The 24,347-nt window shown below is 44.6% G+C and overlaps 1 protein-coding gene across 2 annotated transcripts in view; it reads left to right on the forward strand.

Annotated features, from left to right (window-relative positions):
- The window catches only part of ANXA6 (annexin A6), a 68,364-nt gene that overhangs the window by 31,876 nt on the left and 12,141 nt on the right, over positions 1 to 24,347 (forward strand). For both annotated transcript variants that reach the window (XM_015425871.1, XM_015425872.1), the window contains exons 11-20: positions 416 to 474; positions 3,614 to 3,736; positions 4,016 to 4,074; positions 5,982 to 6,060; positions 7,502 to 7,583; positions 10,629 to 10,723; positions 12,657 to 12,770; positions 14,096 to 14,186; positions 16,446 to 16,525; positions 18,517 to 18,570. In XM_015425871.1, the coding sequence (XP_015281357.1) occupies positions 416 to 474; positions 3,614 to 3,736; positions 4,016 to 4,074; positions 5,982 to 6,060; positions 7,502 to 7,583; positions 10,629 to 10,723; positions 12,657 to 12,770; positions 14,096 to 14,186; positions 16,446 to 16,525; positions 18,517 to 18,570 (836 nt within the window). The remainder of the gene's footprint in view (positions 1 to 415; positions 475 to 3,613; positions 3,737 to 4,015; positions 4,075 to 5,981; positions 6,061 to 7,501; positions 7,584 to 10,628; positions 10,724 to 12,656; positions 12,771 to 14,095; positions 14,187 to 16,445; positions 16,526 to 18,516; positions 18,571 to 24,347) is intronic.

The raw sequence follows: 24,347 nt of genomic DNA on the forward strand, positions 1-24,347 counted from the left end.
GCGTGCATGGAGTCCGTGCCTGTCCCTACAGCAAAGGAAGGAGTCCCTGTCTGCTCACTGATTGCACAGTCTGGCTAGTCAGCTGATGAGGTCAGGAAGTGAAGCAGAGCAATTTAGATATGCCAAACCTTGTGCTGCTTCATACAGCACTGGCTGAGCATGGATGCAGATTTGGGAGCACAAGGAACTTTCAGTGCACATATGCCTTGGGTGGATGAGTTTGGTGTTTGTGCCTTTCCTCTCAGTGCTTTATTTTATTGTTTGAAGCAGTTATATAGCACTGTTTTTTCTGTGGACTTTTGAAAGCATTTTCTCTTTCATGGTGACCACTGGGTTTTGAAGTGCTGCAGGACATAAGAAAGCAATTGCATTTCACTGAGTTTTAGATGACTCTTTCTACTGGTTCCATCCACAGTGAAGAATATCAGGAGTACACCGGAGTATTTTGCAGACAGACTCTTCAAAGCCATGAAGGTAAGGGGTATGCCCCAGGCTGCCTTCTCTTTGACTGTTTTCCCCACTTTTTTATTATTGCCCTCTGCACTGGTTACATTCTAACACTGAAAATGATGACATTCCAGTGCATTAGTGTGGTGATGGCTTGCCCTGTTAAGACAGCATTGAACTGAGGGGAGTGCGTGTTGCTTCACAAATAGAATGAAAGTGGTTCTACCAATCCAACTGTTTTTTGTTTATACCCCACTTTTCTCCCTCAATGGGGACTCAAAAGTGGCTTTTCACATTGTTCCACCTTCCTCCACTTAATCCCCACAACAACAAGCTTGTGAGGGTAAATTAGGCTAAGAGATTGTGATGACCCATGGTCACCCGACCATCTTCCATGGCTGAGAGGGGAATTTGAACATGGTAGTCCCAGATCCTAATCTGACACTAAGAACATAAGAACATAAGAGACGCCAATGTTGGATCAGGCCAAAGGCCCATCCAGTCCAACACTCTGTGTCGCACAGTGGCCAGAAATTCCAGGTGCCATCAGGAGGTCCCCCAGTGGGGCCAGGACATTAGAAGCCCTCCCACTGTTGACCCCCCCCCCAGCACCAAGAAGACAGAGCATCACTTGCCCCAGAGTCCCTATCTATACCTTGTGGCTAATAGCCACTGATGCCCAGCACCAAGAGGACAGAGCATCACTTGCCCCAGAGTCCCTATCTATACCTTGTGGCTAATAGCCACTGATGGACCTCTGGTCCATATGCTTATCTAATTCCCTTTTGAAGCCGTCCATGCTTGTAGCCGCCACCACTTCCTGTGGCAGTGTTAACCACTACGTCACACTAGCCCTTAGTTGTCTCGTGTCACGTCACCCACTTGGTACAGTCTAAACTCCATTTGTATAAGGTTATTAAGCCATGTTGCTTTTTTCCTGTACAACAATTGAAAGATGTTTCTGTACAACTTTCTTCTCCTTACCTAAAGCTATGGTGCATGCTCTGCTCACTCCCTACCTTGATTATTACCCAAATTTCTTCCTTCTGGCCCTCCCTGTGACAGACCTCCATTCAAAACTGCCGCTCCAATCATTCACTACTCCCGTCACTTGGACCATGTGGTACTCTTATCTTCCCATCCTCTTCCACGCCAGCACTGAAGTTGCAACAGACGGCATTACAGGAGTGAGGGCAGAAAGATCCAAATCTTGCTCCATAGCAGAAGAAAAATATGCACTAATTTCTGTATGTGGTCTAACTGCAGATTTTTATTACCAGATATAGATAACAGGGAAAACAAAAGGGGGTACTTGGAGGAATGTTGTCTACATCACTGCTTCCCCTCCCTGTGCTATTTCAACGTTACCTGTTTCACTCCCACCTACCTTTTGTCCCATCCCCCGTCTGCCGATTTACCTCTAGTCAGTTGTTCCCTCCTCCACATAGTCTCTGCACCTGGCTCCTTTAATGCTTGATGGGTTAAAGCAATTTATTTAGAAAAATGTTATGACACCTCTCCAAAGAACCTGTCCAAGGCGGCTGTGTTGGGCAACATTGGGGGTCTAAAACTGTCACCCAAATGGCATTGTTCCCCCTTCACTGCCTATGCAAACATAATTTTTATTAAACTTCTCAGCTGTTTTTTAGACTGTTCTGCAGTACCTTTAAAGTTTAAAGGAACTGCACAAGACAGCCTGAAACAGCTGGGTGGCGGGGAGCGCCTCCCCAATGCTCAGCTGTTTTTGCAGGGAACAGAAACTCCTGCTTTCTGCTCCATCCACAAACTGCCGCAAACTGCTTTAAAAGTTTGTGGAAGTTCGTGACGGTAGACCTGTCAAAAACTTCTGTTTGCAAATCGCAAACAGCAAAATTCATGACTAATTTTGCTTCATGGGTCAGTTCCTGCCCATCCCTAGTTTGTAGAAACATCTCCCCTTTCCATATGTGTCACTGCTGGGCAGATATTTGGATCTATAACCTTGGGCCAAGTTCAGAATTAGATATTTAGGAGGGGTTTTTTCCTTCAGAGAAGGAATTTTTTGTAATAAGTTGTCATGAGCTGTGCAGGACTGGGAGTAGGGCCAGGTGCAGCCTGGTCCCAGGAGAGACCTGCATGGCAGTGAAAGTAGGCAGCCTACGGTCCCCATAAGGCAATGGGCTATAGCCAATCAGAGAGTGAGATTCTGTGAGGAGACTGTTATATACTGTGAGGAGAGTCGGTCTTCGCTGTTAACTGTGGAAAACAGGGTGTTCTTCCGTCTCTCTCTGCGGCCTGGTCTCACTGAGGGGACAGGCTGGTCTGGGAAGACAAAGACCCCTCAGTTCTTTTTGGTGTCTCTCTGCGGCCTGGTCTGTGGGGACAGGCTGGTCTGGGAGAGAGGAAGATCTCCACTGGGCTCAGTGTGAGGGCTAGGCATGCCGTGGGCCTGGAAGTAGAAACAGATAGCTGCGTTAGATTATGTTTATTTTGCCTTTTCACACTGTTATACCCTTTTGAAGCGCCTTGCCTTGTCTTGCTTTCCATGCCCCAGTGTTGTTTTTAATAAACCCTTTCTGTTTAATTATTTTCTCTGCCTGGGTCAATCACGCCTGTGTGTTCTCAGCTGTAAAGGGGCTTGTTGGATGGGCTTGAGAGGGTACCCTGGGCCTTCTCAAAAGGGACCATAAGTCCAGGGTGGTGGTGGCGGAAGGTGGAGACCCCCTGGAGGTCATGACATAAGTTATGTGATATTTCATCAGAAAAATTATCCTAAGGTTTATGAGGTGAGGGGGAAATACCAGGGCTGGTCTTTGGTCTGCTATGTTATAGCCGGACTTACTAGTATGTGGCTCTTGTAAATGGAGCACACAGAATAGGAAGATTCTAAGCACTCAGATTCTACGTATGGGTACAGGTGTTCACAGCAAATAACATTACAGCTAGATAAGGTAGTAACATCTTCATTTCTACTTCCTAGCAGAGGGAAGTCGATATTGCTGAATAAACATTTCCAAGAGAAGTGCTGCTTTTCTTAAAGAAAAATGAGCAAACCTCACAATAAGCCTGGGTTAGATTGGCATTTGTGATATTCGAATATATTGTATGTTTGTGATTTTTATATGCATTCATTTATGCCCTGATTTTTCCACCACCACACTTTGAAATAAATCCCAATCTGTTGTAGGGTTTAGGAACAAGGGACAACACATTGATTCGGATTATGGTGTCACGCAGTGAGATTGATATGTTGGACATCCGGGAGATCTTTCGGACTAAATATGAGAAGTCCCTTCACCACATGATTGAGGTAAATACTGAGCACTTGCACTGGCATTGATGTATGTCAGAGCTTGAGATGGCTTCCACACTAGCCATTTAGTCTGGAATGGATGTCACTGATGCAGTTTTTACAGAGAATCAAGGTGACGTGATTGCCAGTCTGTTGAATCCCATTGTGGTTCCCTTGTCATTTTGGAGATCTTGCTCTGTGGCCTTTTCTTTAACTGGAGCTTTGCCCTGTCTGGTTAGGTGGTGAAGCTTTCTCAAGGGTATTGTCCCTTTAATTTTTGCTGCCTTTACTTTACAGAGTGACACATCTGGGGATTACAAAAAAGCACTGCTGAAGCTCTGTGGGGGAGATGATGAGTAAGCAAGTTCAGTTCTACTATTACTTGGAGAATTGTTCTCTTGTCGTTTTTCCTAATCAGGCTCAACTACAGGCACCCGACTGGTTTGAGCAAGGGCTGCCCTTTGATAAGATGGTAGACTTGATTGGTTGGTGGACTCTAGGTATCTTTGCAAAATTCCTCTAGGGCAGATATTTGCATCTGGATTTTGGTTCTATCCCATTGGATTGCTCTTCAGATTGAAACTCATTCTGTGGGAGATCCAACAAGCAGTGCAAGAAGGATTTGCACTTTTTGATTTGTTTGTTTTTTTACCTTCTCCAGGTTTCCATATATCCCATGAACATTAGAGAAAAGTTGTCTTTGAAGTCCCATAGGTGTGCTTTTCTCTGATCCCACGGTTCAGGGATCCCTGAAAAAGCACACCCTCTGAGTTCTAAAATAGAAACAAACAAACAGATAATTGGCTCCGTTGAGAATTAGTTCATTGTGTGTGTGTATATATAATTTATTTGATGGCTTCATTTGTCAGCACACAGAGGGCTAACTTTGAAGGACTTTTCCTTATTTTTATATCTTGGTTGCAGAAGTATACAACTGAGTTCTTCTCTATCATAGAAACAAACAGCAGTAACTCCAAAGTTCTTAAACAATTATGCCACTGTAGAAGGCTTAGATTTCTAATAAGAGCTTAATGTTTTTTTCCTTTGATAATCTGTATTCATTATTTCAGAATAGAGTTCAAATCTGGAAAAATCAGAGTATAAGTATTATATTTCAGTATAAGAATCTACAGCCAGCACAGAGTACAAATATACTCTTGCTTTCTTGTCTTTTGTAACATGCAAAACTGAGGCTCTTGGAGCTCATCCAACATAACAATCATATTATTAGTGTCACATTCCTTTTTTAATTTCCAGACTTTTAGAGTTCTGAGTGTCAGTTTTTGTTTTGGATGAACGAAGCTCCTTTCCTGGTTCTCATGGCAATGTATCTAGAATCTGCTTCACATTTTCTCTTGTTATCTTCAGTTTTTTGCATTCCCAAATTTTAGTGAGATAATTTTGTAATTCTGGACCATTTTGTCCAGGGGGTCCTGTACAAAGGGCATTCCAAGGATGTCAACTCTGGGTTGGTTTGGTGAGCCTTTGATAGTCTTTATCTGAAATTGCCAACTTTGGTGTTCTCCTTTCTATTCTCCCAATAGGTGTCTGATGGCTAAATGCCTGTGTTGTTGCCCAATGTGACCCTGTCACAGTTAACTTGCAGTTGAGCACCATGATAGTGTTAATGTCATCTAGCAGGATGTCAGAATTATAGGGTCCATGCAGTTTGGCACAATTGAGGGAACTGATATGTAATTCCAACATAAAATATAGTATTTTTTCCCCTGTAGTTAAAAGGTTGCTCACACTTTGATTAAAATTGCATTGTGTGCTTCCAGTTTGGCCATCCACAGGGCTATTGCTCAGTGGTAGTACTTTGCATATAGAAACTCCCAAGTACAGTTTCGGGCATCAGGAGTTTGTAGGTGACAGACAGTGCTGAGAGAGGCCCTCTGCCTTAGTGAATATAGATTTTGCTGCCTGAATTGACTCCTTAAGTTTCTGAGAGCTCCTGCCAGTCAGAGTGAACAGGCACTACTGAGCTAGATGAACCCATAGATTGGCTCAGTATAAGACAACTCTGTATTTTTACTTTTTAAAAAAGCGATGTATCTAGACCAAAACCTGTCTTAATTACATCAGAAAGAGTTGTGCTCCAGAATAATTTTCAATTGTGGTAAAGATGTGAGATTTTGTTGGGAATGGAAGGTGCCAAGTAGAATGGCATCAGCTGATTTCTGCAGGACCTGAGTTGCTGTGTCATGTGTTTGTGTGTCTCCATAAGTTCATAGACCTTGTGTCCTGTCCCTTCCCATTCCAGTGCTGCAGGTGAGTTCTTCCCCGAAGCTGCGCAGGTGGCCTATCAGATGTGGGAACTTAGTGCAGTGGTCAAAGTAGAGGTCAGAACCCAATCCTTTTCCTCCTCTGCTCCTTGCTGGCTTGAAACAACAGCTTCTTCCCACTGCGTGCTGCGTCTGGCTGCCTCCCTCACCTTTCCTAGTGCCTTTTCCTGATCAGTGAGCTGAATTGCAGCCTAATGTTTTTTTAAAAAAATGAAATTTACTGGATCGCTATCTCCCCCCCCTGGAATTAACCCTTTAAGGTACTGATTGCTTCCCTGTTCACAGCAGCATGAATGTTTTATCTAGTATAGTGGAGAGATGGATATAGAGCACAGCAGTGATAAACAGGGCTGTTTTGTCTTTGGCATCTAGTGCATATGCATTACCCCAATCTGATCTCTTGAACGTGTACATAATGCTGGAGGGTAATAGAAGTCTGACTTGAGAATCCTTGCTTTAATTATGGAACAGTACCAAGGAAATCAATCCACAGCACACCCCCTTGTGAGAGGTGGCTCTAGCTTGTCCCCTTGCATCCCCCCAGGTGAAATATTCAACATACTAATCTCCTTTAGAGGGTGAATTTGCACATTTTGTGTGTCATGGAAGTTTTAGCTATGACTTGATTACCTAAATGTGGAAAACTGTTATCACAGAGTATCTTCTCATCGTATCAGATGATTGCTTAGCATGAGGAAGTAATAAAGGAGTAATGAAGCTGTTGGGACATTTTTTCTGATGTTGAACCAGAGTGTATGAATTCACCCCGAGGTCTTGTGCCCGTGGAGCCCATGGAGAGCCTAGCTTACAAGAACCAAGTTGTCCATCATAGAAGAGTCACTTGAGAGCCAGTTTGGTGTAGTGGTTAACTGTGCGGACTCTAATCTGGGAGAACCGGGTTTGATTCCCCATTCCTCCACTTGCACCTGCTGATGTGACCTTGGGTCAGTCACAAGCTCTGACACAGCTGTCCTTGAAAAAGAGCAGTTTGTGTCAGAGTTCTCTCAGCCCCACCTACCTCACAGGGTGTCTGTTATGGGGAGGGGAAGGGAAAGGAGTTTGTAAGCCGCTCTGAGACTCCAAGTGAAGGGCGGGGTATAAATCCAATCTCTTCTTCTTCTTGATCATGAATTAATGTTCAAAATGCAGTTGGTGTGGCTATAAAGATGTTCTGTGGGGGATGAAATGCCCTTGAAAAAATCAAGGCACATCCTTTCTCCAAGGCAGTAAAATCCATCTAGATGCTCTCCATTTGTTCTTACTGCTGCTCTTTCCCCCCACCTCAGGTGCAATAACACTTTTGTTTGTTTGTTTGTTTGCCATGGGTTACTTTTTCTGTTTTGGCCATCTGTCTTTTCATAAGAGGACTGTGATTTCTCAGCTTGCTCTAATCCTGGTAGCTGCTCTGCTTCTCCTCTGCCCATCAGTGCCTCTTCTGCCTCTCTTTCTCTCTCCACTGGACTTGGTTTTAATCTAAACCCTATTATTCCTTCTGCAGCTGAAAGGAACCATTCATCCAGCTGGAGATTTCAATGCTGATGGTGATGCCAAAGTACTAAGGAAAGCAATGAAAGGTTTAGGTAAGTAAGCTTTTACATGAAGTGTCTTTCTTTTTACAGGCTGATTTCTTTTGTGGGAAAACAATATCATGGCTTTACAGGAGTGCCAAAAATTTTAGATCATCTTAAAATCCAAGAATCTTTTCTTAAAGCAATCTCTGCCTATATGTATTTGAGTTTTCATGTGAACTCTTCCACACGCCTCCCCAGACTTTGGGTCCCTGATCTGTCGCTCAGGAGGGGGGGCAATTCCCTGGTTGTGTTGCCTCCCTTTGTCGCCTCCGTCCCGCCCACAGACCCGCCACCCACTGACTCGCCCTCAGTCTCCGGGGAGCCACCGGCTGGGATGGATGCTCCAGTGGGTGGACGCCTCCAAGGCCCACCACCTCTCAGCCCGGCCTCCACCCCCATGGCTCCTGCTGGCCCACAAGGCGCTCCAGGGCGCTCATGGAGCTGGGAAACACAGCGGCCAGCCGCAGCCTGTACGGTGAGGCTGACAGGGTACGGGTCATGGGGACAGGAAGGCCAGGGCCTCTGATGCAGCAGCCAGCCAAGCCAGAAGGAGACTGAGGCGCCACCTCCCGACGGCCCCGCAAAACTTTGCTCTGTTGTCCCACCACTCCCTGTGCCCCATTCGCCTTTGCGCTGCAGTGTGGCCGAGCTCCTCGCCGGCCTCTGATTACTGGCCTCGGCGCACGCTCCACTCCCGCGTTCGCCTCTGAGCACCACGGGAGCCGACGAGCTGGGGCCACTCCCCCGCCTGACCTCTCCACCGCCGGCAAGACTCGCATGCCGCACTCAGCCCCCCCACGCTTTATGTCTGCAGCTGGTGAGTTCCTACCAGCGTGGCTGCAGCAGCGGTGGCACTGCCAACATCTCCCCGGAGGAAAGGCAGCTGTAGAGGCGCCGGCCCAGGCCGCGGGGAGCCCTCCGCAGATTGGGGGCTCCTCCCGCCACACCCGGTGACCGGATGCATGCCTATGACTGCCCCGCCGCCCCGCCACTGGCACGCCCATGCCAGTGGGAGTGAGACGCAGGACAACGAGGGTCCTGATGGCGACTTCCACGGCCTTCATGGCTTCAGTCCTCGCCCCGGGGTCTTGCTAAAGCTCGTTGCATCGACTTCACAATGGGCCTGAAGGCTAGTATTTTATATTTGCAAGGTTTTTAAATGCATCAATTGTTTCTTTCTGGGTTTTCTGAGCGCATAGTAAGAGCAGCTGTTACAGCCTGCAACCGTATCTACACAGTGTCCCAGATTAGGTCTTCATGTCTGTGTTTTGTTCTAGGAAAGCCAGTGCTTCATTTTAAAAGGAAGTACACATCAATTGTCTATGATGGACAGGTAGTTGCTGATGCAATATACTGGTCTGAGAACCTTGGTTGACAGAGAGTTCAAATGGAATTCTACTGTTGACCTGAGGGAGTGCCAGTAGACAGTGGCAGTTAGGAAGGGAGGATTGAGGAGGATCCTGAAATAGGGATGTGGAATCAGTAGTCCTTCCCTGAGGGAAATAGCTCCTAGGAAAGTGTTAAGGAAGGAAAATTGGAACGCATGCATGTATGATCTTGCCTCCACAGAAATTAATAATTTTGTGACAGGGAAGCTTATGCCTGTTCATGTAAGAAATAACAGCCAAGTGATCTCTCTCAACAGTTATAAAGACCTGTTTGTAGAACAAAACAGCTACATATTGTGACGAACTATTGTATATAGTTATACAAAGTTTCCCTCATTCCTGTTGCCATTTCACCTGCCAAGTTTAAACCAGAAACCTACCTGACAGTCTGACTTTTTTGGGGAAATTTCTGCCTATTTCCCCAAAAAACTGAAATAAAGTTTATCTGTTATGAATTAATATCAGGCTCTCGTGTGCTGTAATCAGACATATGCCCACAAAGGGTTTTTTGGTTGTTCAGTGTCCTAGGCTGGGTCAGTATCTATATACATTTTAAACATCCCGGGGGACAGACAGAGAAACAAAGAAGAAGAAAAAGAAGCCACTATTGGGCAGGAGGAAGTGGGGAACCATCGTATTGTCATAGTATCTTGACAGACTCCTCAGTTCTTTACACATCAGGCAGCAATTCTGCTACCTAAGTCAATCTGATTGTGGTTTAGCTTCTCCTTTACTGTGTTTCTCTTTCCTAGTTCTCTGCTGATTATCGAACATGCGTACATTCACATGGCAAGTTCAGGAAACAGCACAAGAACAAAAAGAGAGAAACTGGAATTACTCAAAACATTAGTGGGGTTGCAGATTACATTTAGCTCTCTCATATTTCACAGATAGCTTACCAGTTGAGTTTCACCTCCATATCTAAGTCCGGGTGGGCTCATGAGCTTTTCTGCACCCTGTGGTCCACATCACTTTTGCTGTACCATGAAGCATGTTGTGGTTTATCTGACTAAATTATTACCAGCTCAGACTTGAAAACCATCCACCTTGGGGCATTTTTGGCAGGAAGGAAATAAGAGTGGGACCACTGCAGAGTTGCTAAAGTGTTTGCAAGTGATTATTGTTGGGTCATCTAAAATGTAATCTACAAAAAAGGAGAAAAGTACTATAGGCGATAAATGAGGGAAGAACATAATTCAGAGGAGCCGTTATCTTTCCATGATTCTCATGGGGTAGGGGAGAACTACATATTCTAATAACTAACATGTATTTACCTCATAATGGAGGAGACATTTGATGGGGAGATACCTCCCTTTCCCATCCACTGATTCATCTTCTCAAATTCTCTCCCACTAATTCCTAGTAGCAGGAGACAGTCCACAGATACAGAAAGGGTTAAGCACCTACCTTTGCATCAGTTTTCCACTACCTAATGTCCCTAATCCTGCCTTCAGTGTCAATGGTCTCTCTGCAAGAGATCTGAGGGCACATTTTCTCAGACGATTTGCTCATTGGAACAGGTTTTTTGCATTCTGGGGGAGAACTGGCTGTTTGCTTTCAGGTAGCTGTTGGCGGCTGAACCTAAATGTTATTTCTGCCTAGGTCTGAGTCTCGTGAATTGCCTAAATGTCAGATGAGTCATAGTTTCTATGTGTTGGGCTTTCAGGCACTGATGAAGATGCAATCATTGGTGTTGTCACACAGCGGAGTAATGCCCAAAGGCAAGAAATCATAAAGGCCTACAAGTCTCATTTTGGCCGGGTAATCAGCATTATCTATCTTGTCCTGCACATTTTAAAAAGTGATTTATGTGATCTGCTGATATGTCCTCAGGCTCCCATTGACTGCCTTCTTGGAAGTAACTAAAAAGCTCTCTTAAAAGCAAGATCTAGCATTTTGTCTCTGGCTTTGTAGCAAAAGAGCAGTTCTTGACATTCAGTAAACATTTAGTACTTTTTCTTTAAGCACTTAAGAGGAATGAAGAGAATGGGCTATAGTCTGCTGGTGGAAAATGTTGTCAAGTTGCAGCCAATGTATAGTGACTAGGGTTGTGCAATAGACTGGTTCAAGTCTATTGGACCCGGAAAATATTCAGTATTTTCAAAAAATCCCGGATCTCAATACTGGTATGGTATTCAGAGCTGGCATTTTTCGGAAATCCCAATTTTTTTTCGGGTCCAATAGACCCAAGGAAAAAAATACCAATTTTTTAAAAAGCCAGCCCAACCCTGGGGCTGGCTTAGCCTCTCCTGCAATGCAGTTTAAACCGTACTGCAGGAGAAACTGGCCCCAGGATCTGTGTGTGGTGGGGAGGTCTTTCCCTGCTGCACACAGACCTGGTTGGGAGGGCTTGCGTGCCACAGTAGAAACTGGCCCCAGGATCTGCGTGTGGTGGGGGAGGCAAGAGAGGATCAGTTTAAACCAAGCTGCAAGAGAAGCCAGCCTGAGTCGAGGCTGGCTCCCACTACCCCAACCAATCCTGGACTGGTTTAAACCGAGCTGCAAGAGGAGCCCACCAGCCATTCAGTATAGCTGAATATCCCCAAATAAAATCGGCTTTATTTGGGCTTAACTATACCAGTAACCGATCAGACTTTGATCTTAATAGTGCCCCCCCCCCCCATAGGGGTTTCAAGGCAGGGGACATTCAGAGGTGATTTGCCATTACCTGCCAGTGCATAGCAATCCTGGACTTCCTTGATGGTCTCCCATCCGAATACTAACCAGGGCCAACCCTGCTTAGCTTCCAAGATCTAATGTGACTGGGCAGTCAAGGCTGTAGCCTACTGCAGAGCTGTGCCAAGTGGTCAGATCATTAGGCCTTCTGTTTGAGGCATTTTGCATGAAAGCAGCAAATCAGTTCTCTTCCTTTTTCTCTTCATAAAGGTTGCCACTTGGATGCCTGTACTTTGGGGGGGGGGAATATGAAGATAACGGTTCACATGTTATGGAGAACACAGGTTGGGTCCAGGGTCCTCACCCTGTGTACCAGTCATAATGATCTGCAGGTCCGCCTTATTTCCTGAATGCATGCTGTGTGATGTATGATGTGGATCATGACTGTGGCAGGCATGGAGAAGGGGCTTAAACATTCCTCCCTGTGCCATTTTCCCAACCAGCAGCAGTCCTGGGAGTGCACTGCTTGGCCCATTGGGAAAACCTGTGTGTAAACATGTACATTTCCCCAGCAGACCAAGTAGCACCTTCCCACTTGGATAATTTCAGGTCAGGAAAACTGGGGAGGTGGGAAGCTAACACTTTATCCATGCATGCCACAAGACATGTTCCAAATCAGGCGTTGCATGCAGGGGAATTGAGGAGAGCCTGCGACTCATATGTGACTGTGTCCTCTGTAATGTGTGAACTGGCCATGACAGCTTAATAAAGCAGCGGTTTCATTATTCAGAACTTTATATCCTGAATTATCTAGTGTTCATGAGAGCTTATAATTAATGTACAATAACAAACAACTGCTATGACAAAGTAAACTTCCTGAATATTACTTTGCTTATACTTGGAGCATCCAGAACTTGAGAAGCCTGCAGCTAGAGGCTAGTTTTGAGGGAGTGGGCTGTCAACAGCTTTCCTTCCATCCAGTTTGATTCTTTCTTGTTCTGGCCAGTAGGGGGGACTATATGTTCAGAATTCCCGTGGGTTTTTTAGACCTGTTCTTTATCAGTGTTTCTTGCAACAGGATCTGATGGCAGACTTGAAATCTGAAGTATCAGGGGCCTTGGGAAAGGTCATCCTTGGACTGATGATGACACCAGCACAGTATGATGCTAAGCAACTGAAGAAAGCCATGGAGGTATGATTGCACTGGTTAATTTTATTTGATAACATGTCCAGACTGCACTGAAGCCTTCTTATTCTTGATTTATGTCTTGTGATTCAAAATGTACATCATCATTCCAGGAAAGGAAATGCTCTCCTGCTTTTTGTGCCCAAAGGGACCAGTACTATAGTCCTGTGTCATAACATTTGTTGTTCCACTGCAAAGCATTTGTATGTTTGTTTAAAAACATATTCTGCCTTTTAAAAGCTGGTATATAAATCAATTATAAATTGATTATATAACATATATTTTTATATTCAATTATAAAACAACTCAAAAGGAATAAAATTAAAGTACAGAATTCGAGCTGCAGTCCAACGCCATCAGATGCTGTCAGTGAAAGAACACAGACTTACAAGCCCCTACAGAATGCTAACAGTGAAGAGACTTTGTATACCTCCGTAAACAGCCCATTCCAGAGAGTGGGACCTGCTGTCAAGAAAGAGTGAATCGTTGCAATGGGGAAATGGTGGATAAATTGTACCATTAACAGAGCCTGTTTGGCACAACTTTTGGATTTTGGCCCTGTACAGGGGAAGGTGAGGGTTGTAGTGTGTGGCTCAGAAAAAAACCAGCCATGGCCTGAAACAAGGATCTCCATGAGTCTCAATTCTACAGCCAAATGGTATCAGTTTTCTCATAAAAAGAAGAGCCTTGCTGAATCAGGCCAGTGGTCCATCTAGTCCAACATCCTGTCTCACACAATGGCCAATCAGTTCCTCTGGAGGGACAACAACAAGGGTATAGAAGCCAAGGCCTTCCTTGATGTAGCCTCCTGGCACTGAGATTCAGAGGCTAACTACCTCTGAATTTAAGAGGTTCACTCTAGTTACCATTGCTAGTAGCCACTGATAGACCTATCTTCCACGATTCTATCTAATCCCCTTTTAAAGCCATCTATGCGTGTGACCATCACTACATCCTCTGGCAGTGAATTCCACACTTTAATCACTCTCTATGTAAAGAAGTAATTGGCACAAAAATCTTTAAGGGCAATCACTGAAAGTCCTTTTCCAGTGCTTTCTCATCAGAATGAAGTGTGGTCAAGGGCAAAGGAGTCACATAAGTGAAGTGCATGAGGGGAAAATGTGTGAGGGGAACCTCCAAGCTGAGAACCCTTGAGAGGAGGGGAGGACATTCTGGCCAAATCTAGTTCTAGCAAGCCTGTTAGCTCTTCCTTCACCACTCTCCTTTATTGTCTTGAGGTTGCTATGTTGACATGCCCCAGCTACAAAACTTGGTACCTGCCATGTAATGTCAGCAATGGATGAATTAGCAGATATTCTGTATTATTCCAGGGTGCTGGCACAGATGAAAGCATTCTCATTGAAATCTTGGCCACTAGAAACAATCAGGAGATCCAAGCAATTAATGCAGCATATAAAGAAGGTAAGGGACTTGGAAATGGAGGACTCAAGGGGGAGATGGATAACCGAGCAGTGAGGAAATCACTCAGGTGCTCCATGAAAACCACATGGGATCACCATGAAAACATTAATATTGAAAATCTGGAACTTTACCAAAGAGTCTTGAATGTATTTTGAGAATAACAGAGCAATACTATGCTATCTTATTCCAGTCTTGTTTTATTTCTTAGTTTTTAATTCACCTTTCTTTCTGAGACTCAAGATGGGTTACAAAAAACAATGCAATAAAACTTCCAAAGAATGCAGACATTAAAAAGGCCCTCCTGAGCAATTGTGTCTTACAGTGGGCTTAGACTGGAGTAGCTCTGCATAGGACTGCACTATAAGAAGAACTTTGAATTTTTGATGCTGCCAAAGAATTGTCCAGGCTAGTTAATAAGGTTGTGAGAATGTATATTGTGATGCTCATTGTAACAGTTTTGCTGTCTATGTGCCCATGGTTTTGGTCACAGTCAATAAACCCAATTCTGTATTTATAGGTGGATTTTGTTTTGTTTTTGTACAAGGCTCATGAGAACAACAAGGGCATTCCAGTCCCACTATCTGTTTCCCTTTAATTGTCAGATCAAAGGCTTCTTAGATGCTTGAGATCTCCTCCAGTTACTAATACACATTTCTGTGTATGTTCAGCATGAACCACGAACCTCCAACGAACTCCTCCATTGCTTGAGCTGATTCTTGAAGCTCAGTTGGGCCAGCCTGCCTTCAGAGCTCATTTCCAGTCAGCCCAACCCAAAAGTAAGCCACTCCGAAGGCTTCAGTTCAGGGTTATGGTTTTGACCTTTAAAGCCCTGTGCGGGACTGCCACTCCCCATATGAGCCCTGGAGAGGTTTATGCTCTTCTAATCAGCACCTTCTGGTGATCCCTGGCCCGAGGGACATCTGTTTGGCCTCATCCAGAGCAAGGGCTTTTTCAGCTCTTTCCCCAGCCTGGTGGAACATGCTCCCACTCGAGATCAGGGCCCTGCAGGACTTATTACAGTTCCACAGGGCCTGTAGAATGGAGCTGTTCCGCCAGGCTTTTGGTAGAGGCAGCAGACATTCAACCATTCTGGCCTCCCCTGTTCCTGGCCCCTTCCCAATGCCCTGCTGTTTTAATAATTGGAGTTTTCTGGGGACCTATATTCACCTGATATGAGGCACGGGGTTTGCTGTTACTGTGTATTATGCCATCTATTGTTTTATTGGTTTTATTGTTCTATGGATTTTATGTTGTAAGCCGCCCTGAGCCCACTTGTGGGATAGGATGAGGTATAAATTAAATAACTAATAATAATTTAAATGCCTTCAAAGCTCACTTGGGTGGGGCCACAGGCCAGTGGTGGACTCTGGCGGCATTTAAATACCTTCAGAGCTCACTTCCAGGTGGTCTGCCGGACCTGGAAGTACACTCTGGTGGCATTTAAATGCCTTCCGAGCCCAAGAACGTGTCTCCCACAGACCTCATGAACCTCCATGAAAAATATGGAGGACTGTGGGAGACACGTTCTCCCAAACCCCTGGTTCACAAACCACAAGCCGGCCTGGTTCTTGCTCAGGCCAGGATTTATGTGTTGGTTCGTGCCTATCCCTAGTTATTCTGTTATTTCCAAACGTACACCAATCAGATACCCATGGTCTTATTATATTTAAAAATAAAATAAGAGGAAAGGCAACCTCACAAATGTATGGACTAAACATAAACTGTACTGCCAAAGACATTAATTAATTACTTCCACTAAAGGCACATCAAAATAATTCTGCTCTACATCTTCTGGGGAAGGAAGAGAGTATAGGAGCTTTCCAGCTTTCCACCTGGCAGGCTGTTCCAAAGTGTGGACACAGCCACTGAAAGTGAATGTTCACAGGCTGTAGTTGAATGAACCTTCCAAACAGAGGAGACCATCAAAAGTGAGGTGGCTGACCTTAGTTGATTCATGGGCTTGTACAGGGAAAGGGATTAGTTATGTGAGTCCCAGGTTGAGAAGGGCTTTAAATAGATTTGTTTTGTTATGTTTGTTTCTCAGCAGAATAATGGAAAGTGACTAACAAAAGCAATATACCATGCAAATTGGTCAAGCAGGGGACATGGTATCTCTTCCCCTTCCTTTAGAATGGCTGGCTACTGATGTGGTTGTAGGTGGGAGGCACCAGGAGGCATTTGAGCCATGCGAATCAGAATAAAGACTTGTACTGTGATGTATATTTCTGGTGTTACACTTGTATCTCTTTTCATTCTTAGTTTACCATAAGTCTTTGGAAGATGCACTGAGTTCTGATACTTCAGGACATTTCAAAAGGATCCTGATCTCTCTGGCTCTGGTAAGGGTGCATTTCTCTGCTGTTCTTCCCCTCACCTAAAACAAAATCACATAGCTCTAAAATCCACAAGACTGATGCAGATATTATGGCCATATTAAGGTAGTACTAGCATCTTTTCTTCTGCAGTGTGTTTGACAGTGGCACATTGGGTAAAAATTCAACAGCTAAATTGTTGTGAGAAAACAGAGGTGAATTTATTAGGAGTGGAATTTGCCTGGCCTCAAAGGCACAAGAGACCTGACAGGGGGGAAAAGCTGACAACTGTTCAGGGGTTCTCAATTGCATTACCTTATCCTGCACCATCACAGATCTCTTTGGAGGACTGTGTGAGATAGAGAAAATAACCCAGTCATTGCATTGCATCATGGGGTTCAAATGGACACAGCAGTCATTTGGCAGCTGTAGTGTGTGCATCACGCCCCCATAAAGAGCCTCATATTGAAGAGGCAGGCACAGCTGGCTCCAGCAAGAAAACAGTAACGTAATAGGTCCGCATGATGCAATTTCAGGATCATAGTGCCAGACTTGCAATCATAAGGCCTAATTACTACATTTCCCCTGAGGATGTCCTCTGGTTAGCCTGAGAGATTTGTTCTGAAGCTCTTTACTTCCCAGGTGTATGCAGGCCCAATTCGGATCACATTTGTAGCTCATAAAGAGACCAGGTTTAGACATCCCCCTGAACTCTTTTCCTAATCTGGGAAGCCTGAGGAGGGGGGGTTGTTGTTTGCGCCCTTGGGGGGCTGCACATGTATTAAAACAACGTGTTATGTTTCTATGACAAGCCCTTGGGGCTGTTTCAGGGCATCAGAACAGCATGGGTGTTGAAGTCTAAGCACCCTCTCCATGTACTGTAGTTCTAATTTGAATCAAACCTATTCATACCTAGGAAGCATGGCACTTCAGAACAAAAGTGCCTGCCTGACCAGGGGATGTCCTGGGGGAAAATATAATATCAGACTTCCCTTGACTCTTTCTCTCTCTTTACTACTTCCTGGATTTGCTCTGATTTCCATCATATTTAATTTTTGTGTTTGTGAAGGTTCATTTCTTTTCTCACACCTCTCTTGTTGGACTAGCCAGTTACCTTTACTGGGCCTGGTTTTTAGCACCTAGGCCCTTTTCAGTGTCCTGTCTTCCTGTGTCTATCTTGGTGTACACCAGCTTGGTGTAGTGGTTAAGTGCGCGGACTCTAATCTGGGAGAACCGGGTTTGATTCCCCACTCCTTCACTTGCACCTGCTGATGTGACCTTGGGTCAGTCGCAAGCTCTGGCACAGCTGTCCTTGAAAAAGAGCAGTTTGTGTCAGAGTTCTCTCAGCCCCACCCACCTCACAGGGTGTCTGTTGTGGGGAGGGGGAGGGAAAGGAGTTTGTAAGCCGCTCTGAGACTCCAAGTGAAGGGCGGGGTATAAATCCAATCTCTTCTTCTTCTCTTCTTCTTCTTCTAGTGTATCTCCTAGCTTTCTATTAATAATATTTATTATTCATAAATAATATTTATGAAAATATATATTATGGGCAAACTCACTAGTTGCTTTCGTTTTTGGAACGGTTGGGTGGGCAGTGCATTTGAGAGATCTTTCAAAGCATATGAGGAGTGGAGGAAATATCTGGATGCTTTATGATCACTGAGACTCTGTTGAAGAACAGATTACTGCAAATTGAAGCAGTGGCCGAGAAGATGGGGGCAGTCAGGTCTTACATATCGGCTAGAGTGACTAAAATCACAGTCCCCAAACAATAAATAATGAGTACTATTTACTTGCGGTGGGTCTGAAGAGGCCTGTTCCCCACTACTGTCTGCCTCAGTAGCCTAGTAGAATAGCAACTACTGGAAGCTTAGTAAGGGAATAGACTTCAGATGTTCTCCAGCAGCTCCTTTTGTGACCTTCTGCCCTCTTAAATCAATGTGTTTGGTGACCTTTGTGCCTGTACTTCGGATGCTGATCCTCTTTGTGTTTTTATTAATTGCTTTCAATCTTAAACCCAGGGCAACCGTGATGAAGGAGGAGTGGATCTCGCAAAAGCTCGTGAGGATGCCAAGGTGAGAAGGACAGGGTTGCATGTGCCCAGAATAACCACAATCATGCAGGGATCATTATTTCTCATTGCTTTTGCTTCAGTGGCTGAGTGTGGAAAACTTGTCTGCCCTGAAACTGATTTCCCACACTCCACGCCAAACTAACTTGTGTGAATGCGAGTCACAAATTTTAACATATTTAAAATAAAATAAATATATTTCAAAGCCATATTTTCTGGATAAATATTTGCTTTACAATAAACCTGGAAAGGCCTGGAAAGAAGAGTTATAATACCCAAAGGTTTGGAAAGAACACATTTTTTTCCACATAGGCATAAATATTTCCTGTTGTAGCAGTTCAGTACTGCAGTCACTGTTTTAGATGTGTTGCTTATGCTGAGTCTGCTGATCTGACTGGATTATTAGTGACTGGCACTTTGAAAGTGGATTTCAAGCAACCACTTCAGTGACAGAGCTGTGATTATCTGCAAATGGGGCCTGCACTTAACAGGGACTCATATGGACCAAGATTACATCCGATAGTCACTAATTCTCTTAGAACTGAGCGAGATGTTACATTTTTTTAAAAAGGTTGAGTCCAGTTTCCCTGGGCTCAGCACTCTTGTCACAGCCACAGAGCACTTGTGGGGACTGTCTCTGAAAATAAAGATGAGGCCAATTGATCTGGGAACTATGCCTTTTCCTGACCAGAAATAGCACCCGGGGGAATTATTTCCTCCTTTTTGGCTGCTCCAAAAGAGGGAAATAACTCCCTCTCCAGCACTGTGTGGGTGTGGAAAGAGAGAGTCCAGGAAACCCAGACTCAACCTTAAAAAACAAACAACCCTAACATTTAGTTTGGCTCTTAGGTGTTTTCCACACAGGGAGGGCTTGTGTGGTTTCCCCATTGTTGGTGCAGCTGCAGGTGAAGGATAGCAGCAACAGGGTTTCCACGTGGCAGGTTTTCCCACAGTTTCCCTGCCCCAGTCCCCCAGCAGCGGCCAACCCTGCCCCCCGGGACACCAAGGCGTTTACATTTTTTTTTAAATCAGCACTAGAATGTTAGAATATTGCCCTGACCTGGCTAGCCTGATCTTGTCAGAGCCTGGAAGCTAAGCAGAGTCAGCCCTTGTTAATATTTGGATGGGAATGCCAGGGTTGTGACGTGGAGGCAGGCAATGGCAAACCACCTCTGAACATCTCTTGCCTCAAAAACCGCAAGGGGTCACCGTTAGTTGATCACGACTTGACAGCGCTTTCCACCATCAGAATGTTACACCAATCTGTGTACCTAATTCTCTGAATTCCCAGCTTTCATTTTTTGCAAAGTAATTCTCTAGCTGATTCCATTGTGGCTGTATGCCTTTCCGCTTATATCTTTGCAATGAAAGAGGCTAGAGACCTGCCTTTAAAAAAAAAAAAGAAAGCTAGGAATTCAGAGAAACCTGGAACACAGGTTGGTATAACATTATATTGATATAATGACATTCTAGTGCTGATTTTAACAAAATAACCCATGCCCCTAGAGGCAGAGGGAAAAAATGGCCACTTCAGGGACAGGATTAGGGGAAATGGCTGCCGTGTGAGCAGGGCAGGGAAATCCAAATTTTCCTACCCACACAATAGCCATCCAGACTTTTCTTTGATCTTTCCCTGAACTGTGGAGCAAACTAAGTTTGAGAAAAATGGGGGGAAAGCTGGAGGAAACCTAGTAGGTGCATAAATACACCAGGATTCTGTAGGGGAGATGCAGGGGGGTGGGTGGGATCTGCTTCCCAAAAGTATTGACTCCAGCACAGATAGCCTGTATGGAAATGGCCTTAGAATAGCCTAGAAAGATATGGATGAAATGGCCCAAGTTTCATTGGTTGTGGTACATTATACCTGGTTTTAAATGCGGTGGGAGTCATTTTTGATGTGTACATTTTGCATACATGGGTAAATGTGTACCCACAGTGTACTGAGCTGAAGGCCAATGCAATTTACAATCAGGTGTTTTCTTAATATGCGAACAAGTCTGTGTTTGCTTATCTGGGCTTTGGCCAGTTTATATGTTCAGGAGAATGAAGTGGCAAACATTTTCCCAGCCTCTTCCACACCAGGCTAAAAGTGGGAGGTTGTGTTCTCCATTTAGATATTTCATGATCATTTTCATCCCACCCTTTCTCCAAGGAGTTCAGGGGAACATAAGTGGTTCTTCCCTTTCATTTTATCCTTATAACCATCAGGTAGATTAGGCTGAAGTCAATTTAGCTTCACCACTGATCAGGGATTTGAACTTGGGTCTTCCTGGTCATAGACCAGTGCTATAACCATCAGGTAAATTAGGCTGAAGTCAATTTAGCTTCACCACTGATCAGGGATTTGAACTTGGGTCTTCCTGGTCATAGACCAGTGCTATAACCACTGTACCACACTAGCTGTCAGTACTTTGTCATGGGGGGAAAACTTTCTGGCACAGAGATTAAGACTATGCCAAGGCAAAGGATAGGCTGAACATTTCCATTAAAAATCATTTTTCTGCTTGCAAGGAGCACTCACCCACAGAACCCTTTCCTCCTGCACAGTTCGGTATATCAAAACCTGACTCCCTATGCTATTAGGTAAAGGTAAAGGTTTCCCTTGCTTGAAAGCCAGTTGAATCCAACTCTAGGGATGCGGTGCTCATCTCCATTTCCAAGCTGAAGAACCAGTGCTGTCCAAAGACGTTTCCGTGGTCATGTGGCCGGCATGACTAGATGCCAAGGCACATGGAACACTGTTACCTTCCCACCAAAGTGGTACCTATTTATCTACTTGCAATTTCTTGCTTTCGAACTGCTAGGTTGGCGGGAGCTGGGACCAGAGACAGGAGCTCATTCTAACATGCGGCACTCAGGTCTCGAACGGCTGAACTACCAACCTTCTGGTCTGCAGTTCAGCATCTTAACCACTTAAGCCACCACAGGCCCTCAAAGAGAATGGGTGACAAAAGATAGTTTGTTCTCCTCTCTCTCCTTCCTTCCTTCCTTCCTAGCAGGACAGAGGCCCTGGTTTTGACTACTAAAACTATGCTAGGGTGAAAAACCTAAACTGCTACTTTACCCATGTAGCCTTGATTTGTGCTAGGGGCTGATCCTCCATCATCTCAAGGGCCAAATCAGATGAAGTGACAGGATTCCTATTTATAGAGCCCCCCAGCATTTTTTTTCCTTTTAAATACCCAGTGCATATGACCAGAATCCTGATTCGGATCACAGCTTGTGAGGATACAGGATTAAGGTCCATCCTTTCCGTTGTGCTGTTTTTCAAACTTTGAAACAACATAGCAGGACTGTAGCTTATCCCATTGGACAAGTATAGGTCTTGATGTACAATCTGTATTTTTGCCCCAGTTGGGCAAATAGCAACCCCACAAATCACTTTGGTTCAGGAAAATGGCCCAGGAGGAAGAGGCTGAAAATTCTCTTCCATTGCCCCAGTCCAGATTGGGATCTGACATGCCATCTATTTAAAAGGGGGAAAATGCCGAGAGCTCCTTGTACAGAACTTCCAGTGACTTGCCTGGTTTAGCCACCAAGGTTCCATTTTCTTCTACAAGGGAAGGGGAAAGCTTGTGGGAAAGAAAGTGGGCTTGAGGGGAAGACTGCTCAGTATTCTGTAAAGTCCTGAAGTTCTGGGATGGATGCCTCACTAGTTTAGAGCAACTGTCTACAACAGAGACTACTGCATATGTCTGGATTGTATGGCAGGCTTTCTCAGATTTCACTTGAATGAAAGTTGGCTGAAACCAGGTCTGCACAAGCTGCTATAAGGCTTGTATTCAGAGAGGGTTTTTTTGCTCTGTTGTAACTTACTTGCCATATGGATTCTCAATCTGGAAAATCGGTATTTATTTATGTATTTATTTAAATCAATTTATATCCCATCTTCCCTGCCAGGCAGGCTCAGGGCAGCTTACATTAAAAAGTTAAAATGCATTAAAACACAGATGACAAATAAAGTGCTGGTGGTGGTATAACATTACATAGTGATCCCAGTCGGCCATGATGGATTGATGACAAGAGTCAGTATCCAGTATATCGCAAGCTATTGGTGATGGCATAGAAGGCCTTACCACCATTCAGTTGTTGTTGGTAGCAGCTCCTAATCGAAGGTCTGGTGGAAGAGCTCTGTTTTGCAGGCCCTGTGGAACTGTAAAAGGTCCCGCAGGACCCTGATGTCTTCAAGGAGCTCATTCCACCAGTATGGAGCCACAACTGAGAAGGCCCTGGCAGAGGCCAGCCTGGCATCTTGGGATTTAAACAAAATTGCATTAACCTTGACTATGTGATGTATATTAAAGCCGGTCTGAATATGGTCTCAGAGAGTTACAGCCTTTGGCAGAACTAAGAGAATACAGTTTTTGAAAGCCATGACTAAATAATCTGTACTGTGGGAAAAATGAACTCTGTGAGAACTCTGTTTGGAGTTACAGTTAACCGGGGGTCATTTAGTAGAAAAAGAGGTGCAGGAGCTCATTAGCATAACTTATTTGCATATGTCACACCCCCTGACATCACCGGAAGTGTGTCAGAAGGCAACACCCACCACTTAGGCTCCGCTAGACTGTTTTGGATTGCTAGCTATTGGGGGGGACGGGGACGTGCAGATCTGTCCTCACAGAGGGGGAGAGCTTGTACCTGAACAAAACTTGGTCTTAAGGGTGCCACTGGACTGTTTTGGATTGCTAGCTATGGGGGGGGGAACGTGCAGATCTGCCCTCACAGAGGAGGGAGAGCTTGTACCTGATGGCGGGCCGGAAGGGGGGCTCTGCAACTCACCTGGCTGCTTCTTGGTCCTAGTGGCCCAACGGCTGTTGGGAGCAGGGGCGGGGCTTGTTGCATGTGCCCACCCCCTTGGCTCCTTACTGCTGGAGCTCTACTCCTGTGCGCTTCCACAGGAAGTGACCCCTGCAGTTGATATGCCAGGGGAGTAAGAATACGTGTGCATGTATGTGTTAAATAGGCTGTGCTTTCTTGCTACTGCATCTGCTTAGAGGTGGGGGGAGAAAGAGAGAGAGAGAGAAAGAGAGGCTGGGAGCTACAATATTGTATTGCAGAGAAATTACTGTAGGACCCAATTCTCCAGTTGTGGCAGTCACTGCTGAATTTAATTGGGGGGGGGGATTCACTGGAATGTTCAGAATTAGTATTGTACAATGACACCATCCTGCTCCATAGTAGTAGTTCCACAGTTAATTTTTTCTGCATCTTCTTCTTGACTCTGGCAGTGTACACAAAGCACAAGCCTCTATCATCCTTCAGTTTCCTTTGACTTTTGTCGCTGATCTCTGCTCAGGTTATCCCTTCTCTTTTGTCTACATCTCCCAGTCTTCCCTTGTCTCTGGTAAACTACAAGCAAATTGGAGAAAAATCCTTGGGTTAGATCCCTATAATCCAAGAACACAAGAGCAAGAGGCCCTTTATTGGCCCCCTCCAATAACTCCCCCCCCCCCGCTTGCCCATTGTTGATGGGCAAGGTTTATTAGTTTTTTAAAGCGTTATATAAAAAAAGAGAGCCATACACTTCAAAAGTATCCAGCCATTGCCTCGTTCATAACATCTTTAGATACATAATTCCCCTTTTCCCTTTGTTAATCTATTGTCCACAACAGATATCATTAAATAAAGTTCTGTTCCCAATAAACAATTCATTTTTTCTATAGCCTATCTGCTATTACTATTATTAATCAATTTTATAATAATAAAAATATAAAAGAAAAAAACACAGGTATTTCACAGCAGTTAGACGTTTCAAATTTCTTATATAATATCAATCTA

This window comes from Gekko japonicus, unplaced genomic scaffold (assembly GCF_001447785.1).
Source record: "Gekko japonicus isolate JY-2015 unplaced genomic scaffold, Gekko_japonicus_V1.1 scaffold2607, whole genome shotgun sequence".
Classification (NCBI taxonomy): Eukaryota; Metazoa; Chordata; class Lepidosauria; order Squamata; family Gekkonidae; genus Gekko; species Gekko japonicus.